The sequence below is a fragment of the Odontesthes bonariensis genome, chromosome 4 (genome assembly GCF_027942865.1).
Source record: "Odontesthes bonariensis isolate fOdoBon6 chromosome 4, fOdoBon6.hap1, whole genome shotgun sequence".
NCBI classification, from domain to species: domain Eukaryota; kingdom Metazoa; phylum Chordata; class Actinopteri; order Atheriniformes; family Atherinopsidae; genus Odontesthes; species Odontesthes bonariensis.
This window is the reverse complement of record NC_134509.1, coordinates 38,957,475-38,982,008: the sequence shown is the minus strand read 5'-3', so window position 1 is coordinate 38,982,008 and position 24,534 is coordinate 38,957,475. Positions and strand designations below refer to the sequence as shown.

General features: G+C 39.9%; 1 protein-coding gene across 1 annotated transcript in view; it reads left to right on the top strand.

Annotated features, from left to right (window-relative positions):
• The window catches only part of lcor (ligand dependent nuclear receptor corepressor), an 84,213-nt gene extending 59,901 nt beyond the window's left edge, over positions 1 to 24,312 (top strand). Inside the window, exons 5-7 of the mRNA XM_075464182.1 lie at positions 5,123 to 5,593; positions 8,554 to 8,644; positions 12,064 to 24,312. Of these exons, the coding sequence (XP_075320297.1) occupies positions 5,123 to 5,593; positions 8,554 to 8,644; positions 12,064 to 13,195 (1,694 nt within the window). The 3' untranslated portion in view covers positions 13,196 to 24,312. The remainder of the gene's footprint in view (positions 1 to 5,122; positions 5,594 to 8,553; positions 8,645 to 12,063) is intronic.
• The last annotated feature ends 222 nt before the right edge of the window (positions 24,313 to 24,534 follow it).

The following is a 24,534-nucleotide window of genomic DNA, read 5'->3' as shown; positions in this document are numbered from 1 at the left end:
AAAAAACACAACTGAATCTTCCATGTATGACCATGTAACATTTTTTTCATCTGATTACTCACTGTAGGAACAAACTTAGCTGCTTGATACGCAATTCTATAAAATATAGTATAAAATCTATAGTTTTATAAAATATAGTTTACTACAGGACAGAGGTTTGTGTCATAGCTTAATATGACAGTTTGCACCACTGAGATAAAAAGGGGCCAGAGATCAGATAACACATTCATCATATCTAGGAATGCAGCCACAGTTTTTAGTCACAGTTTAGTCATCGGTGTGCTGGTCAAAGCTGGGCTGTGCTTCTGTTCTCCATAAAGTCTTACATCACTTTTGGCTGACTCGATCACTAGGTGACTGCAGAATTTTTCAGATTTAATGAAATGATTCAATAATGATTGCAGTGTTGTCCAAATTCAAACTGCATCCTAGTTGTTGCAAACTTCAAACGAATGATGGAACTGACTCCCCATCAGATCATTTAGGATGGGTTTAGTGGAAGGCTTAACATGCTTTACACTATATATAATCTGTTCCGCTTCTTTCATGCTCCTACATTCTCGATCCAGGTTGCACTTTTCATTACAGCTCATTAATACGATGGTAATAGTGGAGCGATAGTGTGAAATTAGAAATATCATGTATTATAACAGATATATTGCTCTGCTATAATAACCAAATGGTTTTACCTTGTTCTCAAATTTGAATTTTTTTCCTCATAATTACTGTACTCTACTTCAACTTTTTGATCATTATGACCCCAGTGCACCCAATCTAACTGCTTGGCTAATACCTGGTTATTAGCTTGGTAACTACATAATAATTAGATAATCATCTTTATCATCAAACTTTTACCACACCATTATCAGCAAAAATTCTCCAAAATATGTAAGTTTCAGTTGTTCCCTGAAAAGGGGTCAAAGCACAAACTTCATTAAACAAGGAACAAAACAGATCTCTGATATTCGGCATATAGAAAGTGAAATATTCTCTCTCTGTGTTTTTGGGAGATGACTCAGACCAAACATTGGACTTTTCACAGATCATGAAGTAAATCTGATTCATGGCTCTTTTTTTCTACAAAAGTCTCTGTACTTCAGACCAAAAGTCTTAACTATGACATTAGATGGTGCACTGTGATGCAGTCGTCTTTTTGGGGAGCAACTGAGTCTGAGAGATTGTTTTATTTGCTCCTGCGAGATGACCTGGAGCCTCTCCACCCATTTGTGATTTCCACCCCAGCTGGCCAATCAGAACCATTAGCTGCAGGTCTGATTTGCTAAGTTGGTGCAGAGGAGCACTGCTCAGTGTTTCATCACATCTTTAGTTGTTCTGTGTTAGTGTTAGCCCACTCAGTGTTCAGGGACATCATGGTCTGCCCCTCCTGATAATATCAACTACAAAATCATAAAGGAATTCAGATGTTTTCACACCTGTTAATATTTGCTTTGAATAAAGTCATTTCAAGACTATATTCTGTAATTAATCTATCTTCTGTTGGCTTTAATAGTTTCTGTTCACCATTATCTGACAAATGTTAAGCTCTCGCTGCTCTGTCATCTCCTGACAAAAGCTCTATTGCCACACAAGCTTTGCCAGTGATGTTCAATTAGACTCTGCACTCACAGGGGCACATCTAAATGGATTTTTTTCATATGAAAAAGAAAGTACATCCTCCTTCAGCTCTAACATTTTACATTTCAGGAAATAAAAATCTGATGCTCACCAGATTTTAAAATTAGGTAAAAAACAACCTCCCAAACACAGCAGCAGATCTATAACAGAATGTGTGAAAAAGAAAAGAATCAAGGTGTTGCAATGGTCCAGTCAGAGTCCAGACCTCAGCCTGACTGAGATGCTGTGGTGGCACCTTCAGAGAGCTGTGCAGAAACCAAAGCTGCAAACCTCAATGAGCTGAAGCAGTGCTTGAAAGAAGAGTGGGCCGAGATTCCTCCTCAACCATGAGAGAGACTGATAACGTCACACAGGAAATCATTACTTCAATTTACTGCTTTTCACACACTGCCTCTGTGTTTTGTCTCAGTATTTGTTCAATAAATAATGACACAGTGTAATGTGTCATGTGTTATTGCTTATCTGAAGTTTAATTCACCTCATTTTAAGATCTGACTACATGCAACCTTACATTTGGGCTTCCATTCCTCAGTCGGGATTGAGAAATATTGTTACAGCAGCCGTGTCTGAATGCCTTTTAAACCAACACTGTATCATGTCATATTTTGAGTGCTCACCTCTGTTTTAAAACAAAGCTGAGCTTAGTCTGTCAGACAGAAGCAGTCACCCTTCAAAAAAAAAAAAAAATCTGCAAAATCACTTTGATTTGTTGGCCAAAAGCAAGATCTCTGGTTTAATTCCTTTAAAAAACTGCAAATTGCTGCTGTGCACTGTTTTTTTCCCGGTATGGCAACCTGTTTAATTAGGGCACGCTTTCAGCTCACTAACCCACTACTTGGGGTTTCTTAGCTTTTAAAAGAAGAAAATCCTTTCAATGAAAATCAGCTGATTCCGTCTCCTTGCTGGTGTCAGTGCTGGTGATCAGGAACAGGGTTTATCTAACATTGGCAACACATTATTAGCTAAAGGCTAATACAGTCAAGCTGAAGAGTCAAGGGTGTCTGAGCAGATGAAGATGAGCAGCTGCAGCCAGGAGAACACCAGAGATAGAGGCGCGGCTAATTTGCATATTTACAGATCCGACAAGGGTGTGGAGTTGCATCCGAGCCATTTCAAGGCTTTAAGGGATTATTTAGAAGTTTTTGAGGGAAAAAAAATCTAAAAATGTAATTTGGATGAACAATGAAGAGTTTTTAAGGGATTTAATCACTGCCTGTAGGGAATCCAGATGTTGCAAAGCAGCTAAAAGGGCCATTACAGACTGGAACAACTTAATGTTACAATGTAAGCTTTTTCATGTCACATCAACAAGATCATTTTTGTAGAAGGGATTACACAGTGTGATGCTTTGGTGAAGCACAGAAGTCCGATCACATTACCCAGGATTTGTCACAACAACACCTGTGAGCAGGTCTGTGGTTCAGCTTTACAGCACCCAGACATAAAGTCACAACACAGTGGAACATCATGCTTACCAGTGCTTAGCTGTGAAATGCTTAGATAGCTGCGAGATTTGGTTGAATTTGAGATTTTTAGGATTGATTGATCTGATCATCGTTTATCCTCTTTAATCACTGCATCACTGCTCATGTTCATATATATAGCAATATATGTTCCAAAGGTAATTGCAAGATTGGTTTGTAAATCAAATTAGCATAAACTCTGGACATTGTCATGTTTTTATTAGATATCAGTTCCATAATTTTATATATATATATATATATATATATCTTCATGGTCTCTTTCACTCTTTTGTTATTCTCTGACTGTCATACCAGTTTCAATAACAAGTTTGTTGTGACGACAGTTGTTCATCTTTACAGTGCTTTATAAAATGATCAGAAACACTTATTTTAAATGGTTGATTGAAACATTTATTGTTTGGTCATGAGTTATTTTTCAGAACAAAGTCACACCAAAGACAGGAAAGGTAAAGTGTCAGTTTTTGGTTGAAAAACATTTTCTCATACAGTCTTTAGTCAGAATGTAACTGAAAAAAAAAAAAGCTCTATGAAACTATAAAAGACTTAAAAATAACTATTGATAACTATAATTATTAATAAAATAACTTGCGGACGTAATGTTGCAGAATTAAAACATGAAGCATGCTGTCAGGGCATATGTGTGAGCAATGGCTGGAAAACAGCAGTATATACCTGCTCTAGATTCTGATGCTTTAACTTTGCTCGGCGGTCAGGATTATGAGCGGTATACTGAATGTGTGATTTTGGATTATGTCCGCACATCTTCAGGATTATGTTTTTGGACTAATGTATTATTTGAGGGTCTGGTTCAAAAACATGCATGAAATTATCTCAATAAAGTAACTACTGGTTTTGAAGAGATAAGTGCATCTGAATTATGTGGGACAATGTTGGATTATTGCATTATCAAAGGAGTGTTGTCACTGTGGCTGTTTTGCTCAGTGTGAGTTAACGGTGAGATCAATAGACCATGTTGGATGAGGGTTTGTTTTTTGTCACAGCGGGCAGTAACACAAAGTTTGGCACCTTCTTTTTTCCTCTTAATCCTCGTGTTGCACTTTAAATTAGATATTTTATGTACACTTTTTTTGATTAATGATATTGTCAGAGAATTATTGAGATGATTTAATTTAATCATATTTAATTAATGTGGTGTAAACTGATATATCAATATCTTATAGTGCAAAACACTGTAATACAATAAGTGTGTGGTACAGGTCTGTCATATTAGTGAAAATCACCAATATATTCTATTTAATATTCTATTTTCTAAGAATTTTTTGTAATAACTAAGAATCAAAACTGCCCAGATTTACATTTATCTGTGGTGGTGAGGCTGAAGCTCACAATTATGTTCATTATCTGGTTCTTTCGGTTTTTGCTTTGGTTTGTCATTTAAAGTTGAAAATTTACATTTTAAGGAGCAGTCATTACATTTCCTCAAACCACACAGTCTTCAGTTTCCAAATATTTTTTGAGTAAAAGTACAAAGATACTCAGTTTTAGTAAGTAAAAGATGCAAATACTACAAGAAATTCCTTTTGAGTAACAGTTAGTCGGTTGTTAAAAATTGTATCATTTTTGATGAATCAGTTGTATTTTAGCAGTGCATGTTTGGTTTTGTAGATGTAAATGAGAGCACTAATGTGTCTTTCCACATGCATTTGTCCGTCCAGATCATTTAAAAAATGTAATAGTTCTAAGTGCACAGCAGAGAAAGAAATAATTCCTGTGAATTGAATGAGAATTAAAGGAGAGTCCCAATCTGAAGATCAGCAGGCAATAATCTGTTGTATGTACTGATATCATGGAGCTTTCAACATGGTCAATAGGCAGGATTAAACGCAGCTTCCAAGTGATTTTTGGATTATTTCAGCATAGCATCAGGATTATATTTTCAGGATGAAATGGTATAAGTAAGCAGTGGAGCATGCCAACAACTAGACAAATTCCTCGAGAACGGGATGGTGACATGTTTACTCCTCTGTTTTCTCCCTCTCCAGACCTCCCAAGTTTCTCTGACCCTCACATTCCTCTAGTGGCTCGTGAGATCATGCAGCGAATGATCCGCCAGTTCGCTGCCGAATATACCTCAAAAACTACTCAGGACGACCCGCCCCTACCCAACGGCACCATGAAGGACCAAAGCCTGCCGAGAGTTGCGTCTGTGGCCCCGGCCCCAACATCCCCGCCCAGGCCCACACCCAGCTCCCCTCCATCGTCGGCCTCCTCCTCTCCATCTCCAACCCCAGGACTGGGCCTCAGCCCCACCTCCGCTGCTCATGCTTCTGCACCCGCCTGCACCCAGGGCAGCAACGGAACAGAAGCCAGCAACGGTGGAGGGGGGGGGGGAGGTACAGCTGCTGCCTCTGCACAGAATCCCGTCCTCAGCAAGCTTCTCATGGCCGACCAGGACGGCCCGCTGGACCTCACGGTTAAAAAGAGCCAGGCGGATCCAGAGCCCTGCCAGCAGGGTGAGAGCAACAGCGCGCACACTTGTTTTTGAATCTTGTATTGACCATCATTAATTCATATATACTCTCACTCTCAGGCTCACTAACCTAAATTCGAAAGTCTAAGCCAACCTTTGTTTTAAATTTAACTTGTGTCTTGACAGAGAAACAGTCTGACTAAAGTGCATCAATACTCTCATGACACCAAGATAGGAACCCTTAACAAAATATGTAAAAGAAAAAAATGTATCAAAGCGAATTTGAAAACCATTTCAAACACCGATCCTGCATCATTGCATTTAAGTTGCACATTAGAAGACACACATTGCCCTTGATCAGATTGCTGAAAGTCCAAATCTTTGAGTTGGTGAGTGTGCTGTGCGACGTGGAGCTCTGAAAAGTAGCTCTGCGCTCGGTCTCTGTTTAATCAAACTAAACCAGCAGGGGGTCTGCAGTTTGATCACCGAACAGGCTGCAGTCTCACTGTTTCCACCCACAACCACAGTCTGACTGGTCACACACTCTAATACCAGCTTTTTGGAATCTGCTTACGGTAAGCCTCCTTAATTTTTGCAACAAAGATGCAGGCATTTACAACCCCCTTGTGTTCACACACACAGTCGCTCAAAGACACAAAACACCTTTTAGAGAATTCTGACTCAGATTATCCTCAAAGCAGGATCATACACATACTGCACTCCTTTAAGTTACGCAGTAGATGTCATTGTCATGGCTGCCGATCATCGTCCCAGCCAGTCTGCAGGGAGAGTAAAGCTTTTCTAAACAAATCCATCTTTCTTTGTTTACAATCTTTGTACTAACATTTATAGCAATGCTTTGGCTAATTGTACTGCTCCTACAACACAGCATGTCCTCACAAAAGATTTGTGTGAGCGTGTATGAGGGTAATTTCACCATCTGATTAGAACTGAGGACTCGTTTGCCCAGTCTTGCATGTTAATGGGGACAGATTTTTTTTCCTATGATTACAATACCATGAGCTTGCTGCTGTTGTCAGTTTGCTACATGACAATATAACATGCTTGCAGATTTAAATGATCATTCTCATGCAGAGAAGTGCATCATTAGTTAACTTGTAATGTATAAATTACCTCAGTTGATGTTCCTGTTTTTTTTTAGCATGTTTTTCACCCAGACACATTACACACACGGTCTTTGGTTCTTATTTGTAATCTCACGTCATTAGTATGTTGAATATACACACATGCTTCCACACACATGGTCAGATCATTTTCCTGTGTTGGAAATGATTCTTCTTTCCTTTTAAATATAGTGAAGATTAGGCACCACATGTCCTGTCTCCATATGGGATTGTCTGAGTTTGTCACAGATTGTATCCACTGTTCATGAATTAAGTCAGGGCTAAACAATGGTGTGGTGGTTAGCACTGTCTTCTCACAGCACAAGGTTCCCATCTCAGCTGGGTTCTTTCTGTGTGAAGTGTTCTTTCTAGGTACTCTGGCCTCCTCCTTCAGTCCAAAAACATTGCCTTCGTGTTGTCCTTGTGATGGACTGACTACCTGTCAGGGTGTACCCTGATTCTCACCGAATAGCGGCTAGGATCTGGAATTGAATTGAAGCAGGTATAACAAATCGATGGATGAATTGATCTCTGCTCACCAGTCCATTACAGGGACAAACGAGACAAACAACCATGCTCGTTCACACTCACTCCTATGATCAGTTTTTCCAGATTTTCAGTTAGGAAAAATGATAAAATGGAACTAGATGTCTTTGAAAACAAGGCCTGGGGCACCGCTTAGCTTAACGAGTTGAGCAGGCGTCCCATATACGGAAGCTCCGTGGCGCTGCCGGCCCCTGATTGGGGCCCTTTGCTGCATGTCCTTCCCCTCTCTCTCGCAATCTTCCCCATTTCCTGTCAAGCAACTTTCCAATAAATGCCACTAGTTTAAAAAAAAGAAAAAAGAAGGAAAACAAGACGTACATTTTCACAAATCAATACATAACTGAACTGATAAATAAATAGATAAATCATTTCTTGTAAAAGAGCTGCCGAGTTTACACTTATTTTTGCCCAGTCTTTTCTTCACTTGTGGTAACTTTGTTAGTCAAACTTCATCATTTCAGAGAGCCAACAAAAACAAGAAGACACAAACTGACTGCAGTTACTGAAGTTGTTATTCAACTCGATGATTATTCACTAAAAAGAAGTAGCAGATGGACAGCAGTGGAGTTCATTTTTACAAATGCTTATTGCAGTAAAAGCAAAATGTGCTAGTGATAAGAAGTGTGCGCTGCCATGTAAAACACCATCAGGGGGGCCTCTTTAAGATGACATGAAAAGAAAAAAGAGAAAAATTACCACACACATCTTATGATTTAGTGAGTTTACTGTTTAACGGGATTTTTAATACTCACTGAGGAAAATGGTTGCCTTGATAACTGCCTTACTACTCACTTAAATCAAATTTTGATTGCACTCTAGAAGGTGTTAAACGTGTAGAATGAAAATCTGAGGAATCTCTGTAGCATGTGCCGAACATCTGGATGCATCATGTGAAAAGGAATAGCCACACTGATAAGATTTTGAATTGCCTTGAGATGACACTTGTTGTAATTTGGTGCTATATACATAAAACTGAATTCAATTGAATAAGAGAAGTTGTTCACACAGTGACTTTTGATGGTGTAATGTTTAGTATTAACAAGTTTTCACTTTCAATTTGACTTTTTGATTTTCCTTGAGTTTACATTCTCTGATTTTCTGCTTTTAGATTCATCCATCCATTTTCTATAACCGCTTAATCCAACTGTTGGTTCGCGGGGGCGCTGGAGCCTATCCCAGCGATTCTTTTAGATTCAGTGTTCTTCAATTTTACTGAAACATCTCCATGTCTTCTTGCATGTTTTTGGCTTTTCAAAGGCAAGTAATGCATTAAATATCATTTAACATGTTTTGCATTTTTTTTTTTTTTTTTTCCATGTGTGGTTGTCCTCAGATGGTGTTCTGGACCTCTCCACCAAGAAGAGCCACAGTGGAGGCGCCCCCAAAACCTTGCCCAGCTTCAACCTTGCACCGGGGACTAAAGGGTAAGATAAGAGGATGGGACAAAGAAAAAGAATTTTTAGCAGATCAGCGCAGTCATGTGCCTAAAAGAGCACTGGAGTACTCTAACTTGAGTGGCTTTGGAATGCACGATTCTTGGCATGATTCTGACTTTGATGCTTATCATATGCAACCCCAGTTCCAACTGAGTTTACATGCTGTGTGAAATGTAAATCAAACCAGAAATCAATGATATGCAAATGTCAAATAAACATTTTATGTACAAAAGAATATAGAAAACATGTCAAATTTTGAAAGTGAGACATTATTTCATGAATAAATATTAGCTTATCTGGAATTTGATGGCAGCATCACATCTCAAACTTGGGACAGGTCCATGTTTCCCACTGTGTAGCATCCCGTCTTCTTTTAACTTCTTTTAACACAGCTGCTCAGCAGTCAGTTGGTGAAAGGTCTGGACTGCAGGCAAGTCAGTCCAGAACCTTTCTACTATGAAGCCATGCTGTTGGTATAGATGCAGGATGTAGTTTAACATAATCTTGCTGAAATATGCAAGGCGTTCCCTGAATAAGATGACATCTGGATGGGAGCAGATGTTGCTCTAAAACCCGTATATACCTTTCAGCATTGATGGAGCCTTTCCAGATGTGCGGGTTTCCAGTTCCATAGACATTAATACCATACCCCTCTTTAGTCTGGAGGACACAGCATCCATGATTTCCAAAATGAATTTAATATTTTGATCAACCTGACCACAGAACAGTTTTCCAATTTGCCTCAGTCCATTTTGAATGAGCTTTAGTCCATGATCCAGAAACACTGGATCGTGTTCACATATGGCTTCTTCTCTGCATGATAGAGCTTTAACCTGCATCTGTGGATGGCACGGTGAACTGTGTTCATAGACAGTGATTCTGGAAGTGTCCCTGAGCCCAGGCAGGGATTTCCAGGACAGAATCAGGTCTGTTTTTAATGCAGTTTTGCCTGTAGGCCTGAACATCATGCACATACTGATTTTCAGTCACGTCTCTTGTGTACAGAGATCTCAACATCTATTCATTCATAAAATATATTCAAAATTTTCACAATTTTACATAAAGGGACATTATTCTGAAATGACTTCACAGCTTGTAGCAGTTTCGTGCAGATTGTTGAACCTCTGCCCATCTCTACTGAGACTCTGAGGTGCTGTTGTTGTACCCAATCATGTTACCGAACAGTTGCTAATTTCCCTAATCAATTGCAGCATGTTCCTCCAACCTTTTCTTTTTAGCACAACTTTCTTTTTCAGGCTTTTGTTGCACCCCTCCTAACCTTTTTGAAGTATGTTGCTGACAACAAATTCAAGATAAGCTCACATTTGCATTAAATGAAATAAAAAAAAAAACTTGATTTATCCCATAGGGAAATTATTTAACCCTTTTTATATGAAATAAAAAAAATGTCTCACTTTTAATATTTTATCTATCTACATATGGCTTTTTGGCCATCCACAAATACTTTGCAGGGTAAAGTGCTGGGTGTTGTATTTCTGCACCACATCTCCCAGATACAACTCATCAGTCTATTTTAACACAAAAAAAATTTGCCCAAGGTGCTCATGTCATACTTGGAATGAGATTTATATCTATATCCAGATGCCAGACAGTCAGATTTCATGTTCTTAATCCAACAAACATTAATTTCACAGGGTGAGAAGACAGCCATCACAGGCAGATTTTATCAGCTGCAGCAAAAAATGGTGTCAAGGCCAATTTGACTGTGTCTCCTGTTGAGCAAGATATTCAAATATATTACGCAAAACAGTCTCACAACACATGAATGCATTACATTATCAACAGTTTAAATCATTATTTTATTACGTCAACAACCTCCATATTATACTCCATATTATTCTACTGACCTCTATCTGCTGATCAGTACCACCCACATCTGTCCATCACCCCAAAGTCAGAGCTCAGCAGCTGTGTGTATCCGCAGGGGGTGATGTGCGCTTTGACTGCTTTCCCTTTTCTAAGAATCAATCAGTGCCTCCGTCTTTAATGACAATTGTTTGCATACCATCCCATTAATTTATTGATGCACATCCCCTGCCTTAGTATCATATTTGAATCTGTAGCCTCATACTCATTAATAAACAATCCACAGTATTCGTGGCTGCCTTTTCTGGAATTAGTTTCGGTCTAAAGGTCAAATAAGTATTAGGAATTGATTCGGACAGTCAATGAGGGCATAGAAACTCTTCCCCTACAGTGTCATACCTTAACTAATTCGAGACTAAGAAGTTGCCTTCACATTCTAATTATGTAGAATCCAAAGCTACCACTATACAAGTGGCATTTCTTTTAATAACTGCTAAACAAAGCTAGTTTCTGCCTGTGCATGATGCCAGGATTGGGCTGCACAGTGGTGTGGCGGTTAGGAAAACTGCATCTCTACCCCCTCTGTTGAAGTCTCCTTTGAGACTGGGTCCCATAGGCCTTGAGGCTCACTTCTAGTAAGACTTCTGATGATCAGTTTGTGTAATACAAACTACATTAAGAAGCAGAACTTGTAATTTTACCCCCACTAACTGTAATTCATTATCCACAGCCAAACAATCCCAGGCAGTGCACGGTGGGTTAGTGTGTGCATTACAGGTGACTGGCCTTTCATTTGAATTAGTATTCTGAGCATATATCTGTAAACCTTAGACCAAACACCCAGTTACTGAAATAATCCCTCAGCCCGTATCATCGGGGAGCATTCTCTGTCGTGTCTTTGCTCTTTTTTTTATTTATGAAAATACACAGCATTTGCACCTTGAATGCTTAAACCCACTTACTGTCTAGTGCAGCCTCCCTAATGAATCTTACTGTAGCAACACGCTATTAGAAGGTTGACTCCAAAGTCTCCCATTAACTATGTATTGTTTACAACAAGCTTGAGACGGCCCATTGTGATAATCTGTTTGAAAGCTCCTGCTGAGGAGTCCCCACATTGCAGTCACTCGCACTGAAGCTAAACAGAATGCATCTCCTGTAGAGAGTTACAGTATTTCACCTTCCCCCCATGTGCCATTCAAACTCTTTCTTGTTATTATGATCCTATGTGAGTACTTTTAAAAAGCCTTTCCAGTGTTGCTATAGTTACTTGGCTGTAGGTACCGCAGCAGTCTTTGTAAAGGCACTTGGCATATAAACATGTTTCAAATAAATGAAAAACTAAAATGCAAGGTGCTCGTACATTAGTGGAAGGAGGTAGAAGGCTATAAGAATATCACTTTAGTCTTTATATATCCAACATCAAGAAACCCAATCTGATATAGACAAAAGGTATAATGAAACTACATCGATCATACAGCCTCATGTGGGGCTATGCATATAACTCTAATCTCAAAATTCTTTCAGGTTTTAAGTCTCTTACACTTTTCTTAATTTTCTTGTCGTTCCTCTTCATCCAGACATTTACTCAAAGCAGAACATAAGCTGTCAGAGGTGGAGGAGGAGGACAGCCTGCTGCAGAGGAGTTTGCAGGATGGACTAAGGGAGAATTACGTCAACTCCTTCAAGCCCCCACTGGCCCGCTCACTGCGCATCAAGGAAGAACTCTTCGGCCAAAAGCACCGCCTTTTGATCCAGCCGACGGCTCTTTCGTTGGCAAGTCTCGAGGCAGCCGGCTTGTTAAATCATGGGCAGTCCCACTCTTTGCTTAACCAGAAGAGCTCTCCCTCTACCTGGGGTAACAAAGTCCAGTCTGAAACCCTGATGAAGCTAAAGCAGGCTGGTGGAGCCCTGAGTGACCTCAAGGACCTGCCTACATTCCTGGAGAACCACCACCTCAACCACCACGGCGCCTTCTCCTTTAAGAGTTCCCTCCACCGTCACAGCCACAATCAAGTCACAAAGGCCCAACATCACAACAATGATGGCAAGAGAGAGCAGGGTCACTCGCCACCTGTTGACCTAAAGATTCCCCAAGTTCGGGGAATGGATCTCTCCTGGGATTCCCATGCCTCTGAGCTATATGGTTATGGTGCCATTGGGGTAGGGGCCGGTGGCCCTGGGGAGAACACTCTGAGCCGGAAGCTGAGAGCCATCCTGCCCAAGCAGAATCGCCGTGGAGGAAGCCTTGGGAGCCTTCTGGACGGGGCGGCCGACTACTGGAGCTCTGACTTGGACCACTCCAGTTCTGGGCCAGCATATTCCATCTCCGATGTGGAAGGGGACCCAAACTCCAAGCAGCCAAGGAAGAAGAGGGGCCGTTACAGGCAGTACAACAGTGAGATTCTGGAGGAAGCCATAGCAGTAGTGATGAGCGGGAAGATGAGTGTGTCAAAGGCACAGAACATGTATGGGATCCCACACAGTACCCTTGAGTACAAGGTAAAGGAGCGAATGGGAACCCTGAAGAACCCCCCAAAGAAAAAGCTCAAGCTGATGATGAAGATGGAAGCAGGTGGCCAGGATTTTCCCACTGAATCGGAGAACACGCCCACCACTACCCCACGAGATGACAGCCTGCCGCTAGCAGCTGCTGAGCTCAAGGACAATGTAAAAGAAGAGATTGATGACGATTTCAAACCAATCGACTAAACTACTTACACATGTAAACCTCAGTCACATGACTTAAGTAATTGAAAAATGGATGGGGCTTTATTTGTGCCAATTTACTTTGCAGTATCTGGGTGAGCACAAACGCAGGGATAAAATGAGGAGGATTCTTTAAACAAACTGGAAAGAAACAACTAATCGGACAGTTTTTAAGCAGCGTCACTTGATGAAGCTGAATGAGCATTTGTTTAGCTTTTATATCCAGGAGCTTAACAAATGCAGCGAAAGATATTAGTTTAGTGACAATTAATGAAATTTCCTTAAGCATGCTGATAATCCCCAGCCCAAAACCCCAACCTCTCTTTTCTGAACTTGATACACTGATCCGTTGCTGCTTTTAAATGCAGTTTGGGCTTTAGACAAATTTGATTTGGGGGAAAAAATTGAGGGGAAGGTTGAAAATTTCAAAAACAGACAAATTATTCTCTTTGCCACTCCCCTCTCTCATGGAATACTAACTGGAAATTGGTAAGTGAACTGTCTATTACATTTGAAACCAACTACAAGGTTTAATCATACCATTGGTATTCCTCACAAGGGTTCCGAATCAAACCCATTTTCTTATTGCCAGGTAGCCATGATGCTTTAACTGCAGACCTTTTCTTTCCTCCTTAAAATATTCTGCTAATCTCTGTGTGGATGTACGCAAGATTAACCCGTCCTCTTCTGAACGAGGGAAGACACATAAAAGTCATTCAGGGATGCATGTTTGTGAGTTTCGTGGACACTAATGACTTCTGGAAGCAACTTCTTTTCCTCTATCTTTTTGTTTGATTTGTTTTGCTTTTGTTTGCACTACACTTTGGGTCTGGTGCTTACAGACCAGGTTACCTCGGCATTGTTGCCCATGCATCATGCACTTATTATGGTCTGTTTCTGAAGCCCAGTCGCAACCTTGCAACGGGTCAGAGGTGCAAATCGCCTGTATATGCTGATTCATATTCAGATGAATTCACCCTCTTTTTTTTGCCAAGGGACAATTTGAGGGGTACTCTCAGTATGGATCAGCTTCTTTTAAGGTGGGATGCTACCTCAAGGACCTCCATCAGTCTGTCACTGCTGATCCTGGAAAGGCGGAGCCACCGGAAGGTTGCTTTCCAAATGGTGGCCAAAGTGAGCTCAACCCCTCATGGAAATCTTCATTGGAAGGCAGCCTCTTAGGATCAGAATGTGAAACTGTGCTGCTATCCAGTTCATTATCTAGCTCCTAAAAAGGCTTTAGCTAGCCCAGGCTAAAAAAAAAAAAAATAGCTTGTCTTAGCTAATAACAACATATTGCTGATATGTTTATTTCTTATCTAATGATACTAAGCTGGTGCAGCTTAGTTGATGAGTTAAAATAAATTCCTCTCCCTCAAACTTTTACATGGTTGTAAAGGCAGTTATGTTTGAAACAATGTGCATTTATTGAGGGGTGTTCATTTTGGGGTGGTGGGTGGGTAATATGCAGTGGGGAGGGTTAGTTGATAGGTGAGGGAGAGGCAGATTTTAATATATTTTAAGTTATTATGACTATGTAAAAGCCAATTCATGATTCTGGGTGTTTTTGTTCTCTCCTCATTTTTAACTCAGGGTAACTGAGACAGATGTGGGTTACAAATATGGTGATTTCTTGTTGGACCTATAATACAAAACACGTCTCTCGCTAATGCTTTGTCTCTGGTATGGCCACATGATTATTATGGCAGTGCCGCAGCAGACCTGCTACTGAATCATGGAAAAAGAACAGAAAACACTGATGTTGGGTTTGTAAATTTGATTTATGGGGCTGAATGAAAATAGCACTTTTCAAAAGTAAGAGAAAAAAGCAAGAGATAAAAGTTTGAGGTGATGCATGTAGTGTAGCTCTTGTCTGGGGCAAATGAAACAGAGCGATGAGGAGGGCAGAGAGATGGCATCAAAAAGCTTTAGTGAGTGAAGACCGAGAAAGGTACAGCTTGGACCCAAACTACTCTTTTTCCCCTCTCAATTACCTCCATGGTTATTTAAAAGAAAAAAAAACACCTTGGACACATTTTGTGTCTCGTCTTCTCATTGTTTTCCCTCCTCTCGCCTCTAAATGTTGCTCTTGGCTCCGAACACTGCCTGGTGCTCACCCAGTCTGTGAGATTTTTAACATGAGAATTGTAAATCTCTGCTCAGATGAAATGATGATTCACTCCTTTTTAAATGTATTGTACATTTTATTTATTTGATTTTGTTGTTATTATACACTTAGAAATGGCATGCACCAATATTTAGGCTGACTTCGGTGTTGAACCAATACACTGTATTATGATTACATTCATGATGTAATTTAACACAGTTAATCTTGAGGCACAGGTGCTTAAACCCGCAATGTGTTTCATGATTTGGTCATAATCTAATTAAAATTAGACTAATTTACTACTTGTTGCATACAATCTTTATCCTCCCCTGTGGTTATTGGTTATCCATCTTAAGCTTTGTTGCTAAAAAAGTTAGATGAAAGACCCCTGGAACAACACCTGGGGTCATCATGCATGAAATGCGTCCAACACTTTGACAATGCTTAGCATTTGAAGTGTCTAATAGGTTGCTGTGCACATTGAGTTGGACCCAGCGTAGGACAATGCACTGATCTGATAGTTAAAACAGGATCAAAGCTTTGGTGTTGATAGTAAAGCACTTCTCCGTTTTAGTTTGACAAAACCCACTTAATGTTGAGCTGCCTCCATGTTTGCAGAAGAGGAATAAAACAACTCATGTAAACCTCTCCGAACCTCTTTCATGCAATGCATGTAAAGCATCAAATTAATGTACAGAAACAATTCATTGGCATTTAATGCACAGGTTTGGATGGATAAACTCTACAGCAGCACTTAGCCTGAATTCCCCTGTGAGGGGCAATTCTTCAAAAGCCAAATAGTATGTGAGAATAATTTACACTAATCTCTAAATAATCTTTTTTTTTTGTCCCTCTTTACTTGACTTTTATTGGCTTGTACTCTTTTTTTCGGCAAACACTGTACTTTTTAAAGGGCAAAGTATTTCTTAAAAGTCTCATTATCAGTCTGATCCTGTTTAGGGAGGTGCATGCCATTTAGGGTATCTATTTATTTCTTGTCTAATTTTTCTTGGGTTCTGTTGAGTGTTGTTCTCATATGGTTAACAGCTCCACCTGTCCAAAAAAGCTCCTCTTTCAACTGAGTCTCTGCATTGTTTTCAAAGTCACCTCAAACTATGCTATATGCTTGAGAAAACATGCAATGCAGTCAAGTGAATGGAATCTCTCAGACTCAAACCAGAGCAGTGATCTGCACAGAAAATGGCACACTCGCTTCCTGATTTTGACAGACTATTGTTGTCTTGTGTGTTTTCACTTTCTGCTGCTTGCATTGGAAACACTGCTGTCTCTGATACAAGCATGCAACAGTAGCTTTCAGTACTGTTAATGTCTCAGGATTGAGCCAATGGGTTGGGCAGCAATATTTGTCTGTTGGAAAATGGTGCAGACTTAACAACCTTCAGGACATTTATAGATGTGTGTAACAGACGGGTGATAGACCAAAGGTATTGGGTGAGACCATACCACTGGAGCTGTTTTTGTTACCCTGCAGCTGGATTCTTGTGAGACTTGCAAGAACGCAATCATGAGAGAATCCATCATGCCAGGCTCCAAGTTATGTGTTACTAGCAGTGACTGTGGGTTGGAAAAATCAGCATTCAGTATTGGTGAGTAGAGGTGGGTTTTATGTCTGATGACTGTTAACAATGTAGGCTCCTAAAGGGGTGAGTGTATATTTTTATAGAATGAGTTACATCAGAATTCTTCAGTCATAGAATAGGAAAGAAAGAAGGCTTTTCCCAGAAGAAAATATGTTTTCTGCTGACTGGCTGCAGCAAGACTTTGGTTTCACCAGTTGACTCCACTCCATCATTCTGACAGGTTTCAAGCCAGCCCATAGAAAGATGGTTCAATTCAATTCAGTTCAGTTTATTTATGTAGCGCCAAATTACGACAAATGTCATCTCAAGGCATTTAAATAATATAGTCAATTAGAGTTAAATTCATTGTAATCATAATCCAATTAATTAAATTAAAAATTAGTCAAATTCATACATATAGAGCCAAATCAAAAACAATTTCCTAGCTAAGGAAACCAACAGATGGCACGGAAACTTCCCTTCAGTCCAATCTCCCGTCCTGAGCGTGCCTGAGGCGACTGTGGAGAGAAGCGACTCCCTTTTAACAGGAAGAAACCTCTGGCAGAACCAGACTCAGGAAGGGTGGCCATCCGCCTCGACCAGCTGGGGTTTGAGAAGACAGAAAAGAGGGAAAAAAACACTGTAACACCATTCAAAGTATACCTGTTGGAACAGGGAAACACAATTTAATGGCCACAATAATGTCACATGTACATAATATCATTTGAGAAATTAAGAGAGTAAAGTGAGGAAAGGTGTCATAGGAAGGTGTCATTTAACCATCCAGTAGCTTCTTGTGCTGCCGTTCTGAAAGTGAAATCAGTGATTGCTCAGAACGCTTTTTTTCAGGGATAAGTTGGCCCAAACCATGTCAGCCAAATGCCCAATAGCATGAAAGAGCCCCTACTCTGTCGTCACTGTTGGGTTCAAGCTTTCAGGTGTTTCCTTTAATATGTCACCCGTCTGTAAATGATAACTTGGTAAGCAGAGCCCAGGTGCTATACCTCATTCGCATAACTCTTACTCCTTTCTGTGCCTCGTACTTTAATGTATCCTTTACCTGGGTGCATGGTGAAGCGATAGCTAATACTCTGGGAAATAAAGTGTCCTCCACTGTTTCTTTTCCGTTACTGTCTTTTTTTTTTTTTTCATTGTTTTGCCTTCCTCTTACAAAGGGAGAAGGACCAACCAATATGTGCCACCCTAACACTTTGTAACACTGTTTTTTTTGGAAACAAAACCTCATAGCGGTGAATGAGCCACAGACAGACAAAAGACCCACAGGGATCATACAACTGTTCCTGTGTTTTTAGGACTGGTTCGGGTTGTATGGGAGACTGAAAATATCTAATTTCTTCCCCTAAATGTCAAAACATTTTGGGATTCAGTTGTTTGATTTCACCCCGGAGGCAACAAAATGGTTTGGTCCCACCCAGCTCTGAAAAGAATAAGGGGTTGTGTTCACGAAAGGTTTTTCTTTTTTCATTGCTATATTGGTTGTTGTTAGATGTAACTTAACTCCACGTTGAAATTTGACATGAGATGTTTTGAATATTTTTATTGTCTCACACCAAAAAAAACTCAGAGACCCAGAGGGAGTATTGAGGGACAGGTGGACAAGTTAACCTTCACGTCTTTTAAAAGAAAGATAATTTATCCAAAACATTTTACAATGCATTCCTCAAAAACAGCACGCACAGGAAAATGTACCTTGAACATGATGAAATTGAAAAAAAGCTATATACTTCTGAATATGTATGTATTTATTTTACTGTTGTTTTTATTTCATTTGTTCCTTTGGTTTTTTGCATCTTCAGGTATACCAATCAGTTTTCTCTTTATTTTTCTTTGATTTGATTTTTTTTTTTCTTCTGAGTGAAAGACTGTCAGAACATGAACATAAAAAAGAAAATAATGTCAAACAGCAAATACAGTAACCTCATGTATGTAGACTCCACATGACATACAATTTTGTGTTAGAATGGTGCACTATGTGGTGGCCTACCAGGAAAGAAAAAGCATAATGTATATGGTTGCCATGCTCCTCTGCAGAGGTTTGTTCTGTTTCTTTTTTTTGTCAGGCTGCATATCTGGTTGTCATTTATACCTCAGGTCCAACCACTTAAAAAGCAGCTGATTGTATATTAGAAACACACAATAAGAATCAGGATTTTTAGACATAACCAACAGTCAGATTTTGGATTACTGTTGTTTCTTGATGTGGTTGTTCATACTGTTGTTATTCTTGTGGAACTTATTTTTCTTTCTGTTCCTATAAACAAAAAAAAGACTCTTTTAAGCCAGAATGCAGGTTTTCATGAATACAATGCTGTATTCTCTCTAGCACATACAGCTATGGGAAAGTAGAATGCACACACACACCAGTAGAGAAGTGACGCACCTAGAGCAACACACACTCTCCTTTCTCATCAGGTAGCCACAATTTGTGTGGGTGGATTATATGTATAATTATAAAGCTGGAGTCTGCCATGTCTGTTTTAGAAGCAGGTGGGTGTGTTCTGCACAGCCTGCAGACATCCGCCCTGCTGGTTGATTGTGATCAGTCACACTGGGACGCTGCAGGCACTGCCTCTGTGAAAACCACTTTTAGTTTCTTACTTTTAAACAAAGACACCTTTTAGTCCCTTTGCAATATCAGCTTCTCCAGCTTTCTGTTGGAGGAACAAATGTCAGTATGGTTGCTCGCTTGTAAGTGACCAGTCTGTGAGGCTCTCTGCATTCTCGTAGTAAGATTAGTTTTTTTTTTCAAACTACTTAATCTGCTGTATTTTTGCCACTGCTGTTAGTGACTGACCTCAATCCTTAAATGTCCTTTAGACACCCCTTCTGGAGCGTGGGCAAGAATTTGTTGTAATCAGGCGTGTTGGTTGTTAGTAACAAAGCCTAGAGATAAAAAGAACTGCGAGGCTCAGATGAGGTACATTCTTGGTTTCAAGTTTAAGACTGAATGTGATTCATGCCTCCGTGCAGTGACCACAGAGGGTGAAACCTCGTCAGCTGTAGTAGTGTTGTGTCTGTCTAAAAAGCACAAAAGTGGGACAAAAGTGAGACACAAAACGATTTTCCGGTCAAGAAAAAAATAGCCTTGCTCCCTTGAAGGTTATTGTGGCATATTAACAAGTTTAAAAGTTTTTGAAAAATGAAAAGGAGAAATGCAAAGGTCACCAGTTCAGGTCAACAGTGAATATTAGTATTGGACTAAACTTTTTTTGAAGACTTTATTCTGTTTATTAAAAAAAAGCATCCTTTATACCTCTTTATTCTCTGAAAAGCATCCTTGTGTGATTTTAAGGGCAGATTTTTCCAACAACATAAGACAACATATTTTTACTTAGCTTTAAGTTTTAAGAAATAGCGATCAATATGTTAATTGAAAGTGACAATTCTCCCTGTGAGTTCTAAGCTTCATCGTGCTTCTCGAATTTGTCAAAGTGACATTAATGGATCCGTTCAAATGTGCTTCTTCTCCGTTGTGAAGTGCAATGCCAATTTTTAGTGTCAAAGCATGTGTTAAGATGTGACAGGCAGTCACTCAGTAGCAGTCTGGCTGAGAGAGCAGAGCTTTAGTACAGATCTTCTTGGCCAGGCATGCCTCTGGAATGATGCTGATCTTCACCAATCAGCACAGCTCCACTTCCTTTTGTTAAAATGAATTACAGCTTAAATTTAACACCATGATGTTTGGAGGTAATCTTAAGAAAAGTCTGAAACCATAGTGGGGAAAAAAACATGCCCCCAAAGCTAAATAGTTTCTTTGATATGGTTGAAGGTTTTAGTCATAATTTTAAGTTCCAATAGAGTAAAGGTAAGAAATGCTCATTGATAAGCCATATGCTTATGCTGCTTATCCTGATTATGTTTCATAAGAGGAAAATACCCATGCGAAAGGACAGATTTTGAATGCACTCATCAATCTGCAGTAACTACAACCACTCTTAATTTCATATGTCTGATCAGCCAGTCCAAATTTACCATTTTAAATTCCTCTTCCGTCTGTGTTTTGTGTTGCACTATTAAAGACTCACAGACAGACATTTCTCTCAGTAGCTGTTCTCGCCCCCAGCAAGCCTGCAGTGCTGGCGTACGTCTCACCCCTACGCCTCGTCAGGAAGCCACTCACAGATGGCAGCCAGACAGAGAGTCAGAAAGAGGCTGCGGTCTGAGGAGGTGGATAGGAGTGCGAGGATGAGATCTAAGTGAAGCAGAGAATAATAAAGGTCGCTGTCCCCACCCCCATGCCACTATTCACCATCAGGCTTTTCATGAAACAAGGCTGAAAAACATTTCACAACAAAACCACTTTCGCACTGTGATCTAAAGCTGCTGAACTGTTGATCTGGAGCTTCTCTTGGGGAGAAAAGGGGAATTTTAGTGACACAAATATCTAACTTACTGTAGGTTAACAGGGGAATTTTGAAAATCCAAGCTAGGGCTATGAGCAGGAAATCTGAGGTGCCCTTGTGTGTTGCCATGACAATCTTGCAGCATTGTTCAAATGTGGAGGTGTGTCTGGCCCTTTAGAACCACCTACGTGGATCAGCTGCTCTCTGCTGCTCTGAACTCACATCCAGCTCAGCTGACACTGTTTGAACAGACCAGTGACTTTTTGGGCTCTGTTTGGATTATTCTGCCCAACTGATTCTGTCTTGTTGCAAAGAATACAAACCCAAATGCATAGATACTGTTTCTTCGTAGAATCTTTGTTTTAAAGACACAAACTGCAGATTCTTTTACTAAATATCTGATCGACAAATATTTATCACTGAATATTTGTTATTCACATCTCCTGTCTTTTACTCCCTTGGTTAGATGTTATTGAAACACTCTTTTGTCTTTGTCTCATCTTTATACACATGAGAGCACATGTGAGCATATAATTGCCCCTGTCATCTCTGAGATGGCATGCTACCTCCGGCTGTCATGAGGACCTGATGGTTGAAATTTTTCAGGTGCAGGTAACTTAGTTTTTGGTCAAAAATAAAGCATATTTGTTCTTGCACTATTCAAAGATGGTATCTTTCATTTTTGCTTACCAGCCAGAGGATTGTTTTTCTTTCTCATGTTGTTCTTAGGCAGAACTACTTTTCTGTATGCAATGATTTTACTGTCATTTTCTTGAACCCATTCCTCCACACTTTTCACCATTGCACATATCTTTGCATCTTTGCATCAGTGGCTGGTGAGGAGCTGACAGGCCCTCATTTATCTTATGGGAGATTGGGTGTTTCTAAGCAGCATCTAGGTCCGTTCACCTCTTCAGAAACTAAACTACCGCCTCTTAGTGTTGCATCCACAAGCCACGTTTCTTTCTTTCTTTCTTTGTCTTTTCACAGAGGCTTTGCCATGCTCTCCTCTGATGAGGAGTTTGCTGATTTTTAAAGACAGAGCCTTGGGCTCTTTCAGCGACGGGGGGGTTGAGAGATCATTATCCCCTTTAATACTGCGTCTTTCTACAAGAAAAATACATACCACCTACAGTACATTTGGCAGATGGTCAGTAAACAGCCGTGGTGTAAGTTGGATGAACTCCCTCCCCCAAAGAGACTCAATATTTTAAAGGAAGTTAATGTTGTATCTCACCGATCTCCTGTTGTGACGGTTCAAGGCAGTGGGCTTGGCCTTCACCTTTAGCTTGTCTGTAAAAGAAAAGGAAAAAAAAAACAGCTGATAAGTGGGGTTGGATTTTGTTCAAATTTGGTGATGCTCCGGAAGCTTCTTTCTGTTGTTGGTGTTTTGTTTGTGATGGGTCTTTGGTGTCCTCTTCTGTTACCTCTGAGTTGTGAAGTCTACACTACACGCTGAGAGCTACACCAGCTGGTGTATTTATAGTTGAGCTGAAGAGCCACACTGGCTCATGAGTGTGATCGATAGGCAGGTCAGGCAGATCAGTACTTACTGAGTAGATTAGTGTTCAGTGTCCAGACAGGAAGTTTAACAGGTGAGATAAATATTCTCAAACAGTATAGACGATTAAATGTCCCACAGGCCATTGCTACTCCAGATACAGCAACTGTTCACAAAAGGTTTTATTTTAATGTGTTTTTTGTTAAAGATGTCACACTTTGGCTGACGTTAAGTAAGAACATCACTTAAAAGGGGTAATTGAAAGCCTTGTTTATTTATTTAATTTTTTTTAAATAATTCTGTACATTATTTTTCAGCCAAATACTTTTTCAGTGCTTTATAAACAGCAAGGATTGTAAATCTGAATAGTTCTTATCAGGGGAGGCCCATGCAGAACTTACTTAATGGCCCACCTTGAGTTCATGTTGTGATCGAACCTCTAAAAGTTGCCTTCCCTAATGTCAACATTGTTGCAAGCTGCTCTGAAAATGAGCACTTTGACTGAATTTGCAAAGGGGAAAGTAACGCTGTGTGTTTGTTCTTTCTTTCAGTCTTTAATGTTTTTCATCTTGCGGTTTTGGGTGTGCAAAAATGTAAAGAAGAGAAAACGTACAACACAGAATACCTCAGAAAAGAAATCCATGTAACCTTGACAACCCTCATATATTGTCAGATCCTGACCATCAACATTCATCTCCTAAGCACTTTCATCTCCTGTTTTCTTTCTTTTGGTCTCCAACCTGCATTTTTTTTGCCATGACAAAAAGTCAATGCCGAAAACAACTGAACCACACACCAAGTAGTTTCCATAGCATTTACGCCACGTTGGTTTCAAATCCTTACATGTGTTCTGTCTTTTGACCTGTGAACATTCTAGGTCTCAGTCTTCTGCAACCCACATGGCATTCTCAAGTTGTTTTTAAGACAGTTGAATACATTGTTATTTCTGAACAGTTCAGAAAGAACCTCTTTCAGTGTCTGCGAAAGACAGGGCTTCACCAGAACAACAAGAAAATCTGTTTTTTAAGTGGGCTTGCTGGCAGTATGAAGGCCATTATGGGGAACACTTGAAACTACACATTTCCCACATTCATTCATTTTGTATACCTCTTTACGTATCTACTCTTTATCTTTGTTGAATACTGAATGTAAAAAAAAAAAAACACACACACAACAAACCTCTAATTTAACTATACATATTTAAGAATAAAAATGCTGTATATGTGCACATAGATATACTTATACAAGCCCCACAGAGACACAGACACAAATCCATATGTAAATATAAAATCTCTAATGTCATATACTTTTATCTTGAAAAGGAACAGGATGAGCCTTTTCCATTGATGATTCAGGGAAACAATACAGACGTCCAGTGCAGAATGTCAGGTAAAATGACTCCCACTCTGTTGCTTTTGGTGTTCGTTTTCTTACTCAGTTTGTGCTTGTTATTACCCCTTGATGTAGCATAAGGAAAAGGGCCAGGGTGAATTGAGGTTTTTTGTTGACAGAAATAGTGAAACTAAGATCTTGTGTAGTTGTAGTCTTTTCAAGCCTGATTCTGTGAAATGGGGGTGGGTGGGTGGGTTTATTCTGCAACAGACACTGTACACTGGACATGGCAGTCACATGTAGGGGAAGGGGGTGGGTGGGCTGAAGAAGAAGGGCTGTTGGGAGGGGTTCTTCAAGATGGTTGTATATAGATCTGCTTTACCCATCATCCCTCACCTGTTTTTTTCACAGGTGAGGTGGAACTGTATACGTAGGCACTGAGGAAGAGCAGTCTGTGT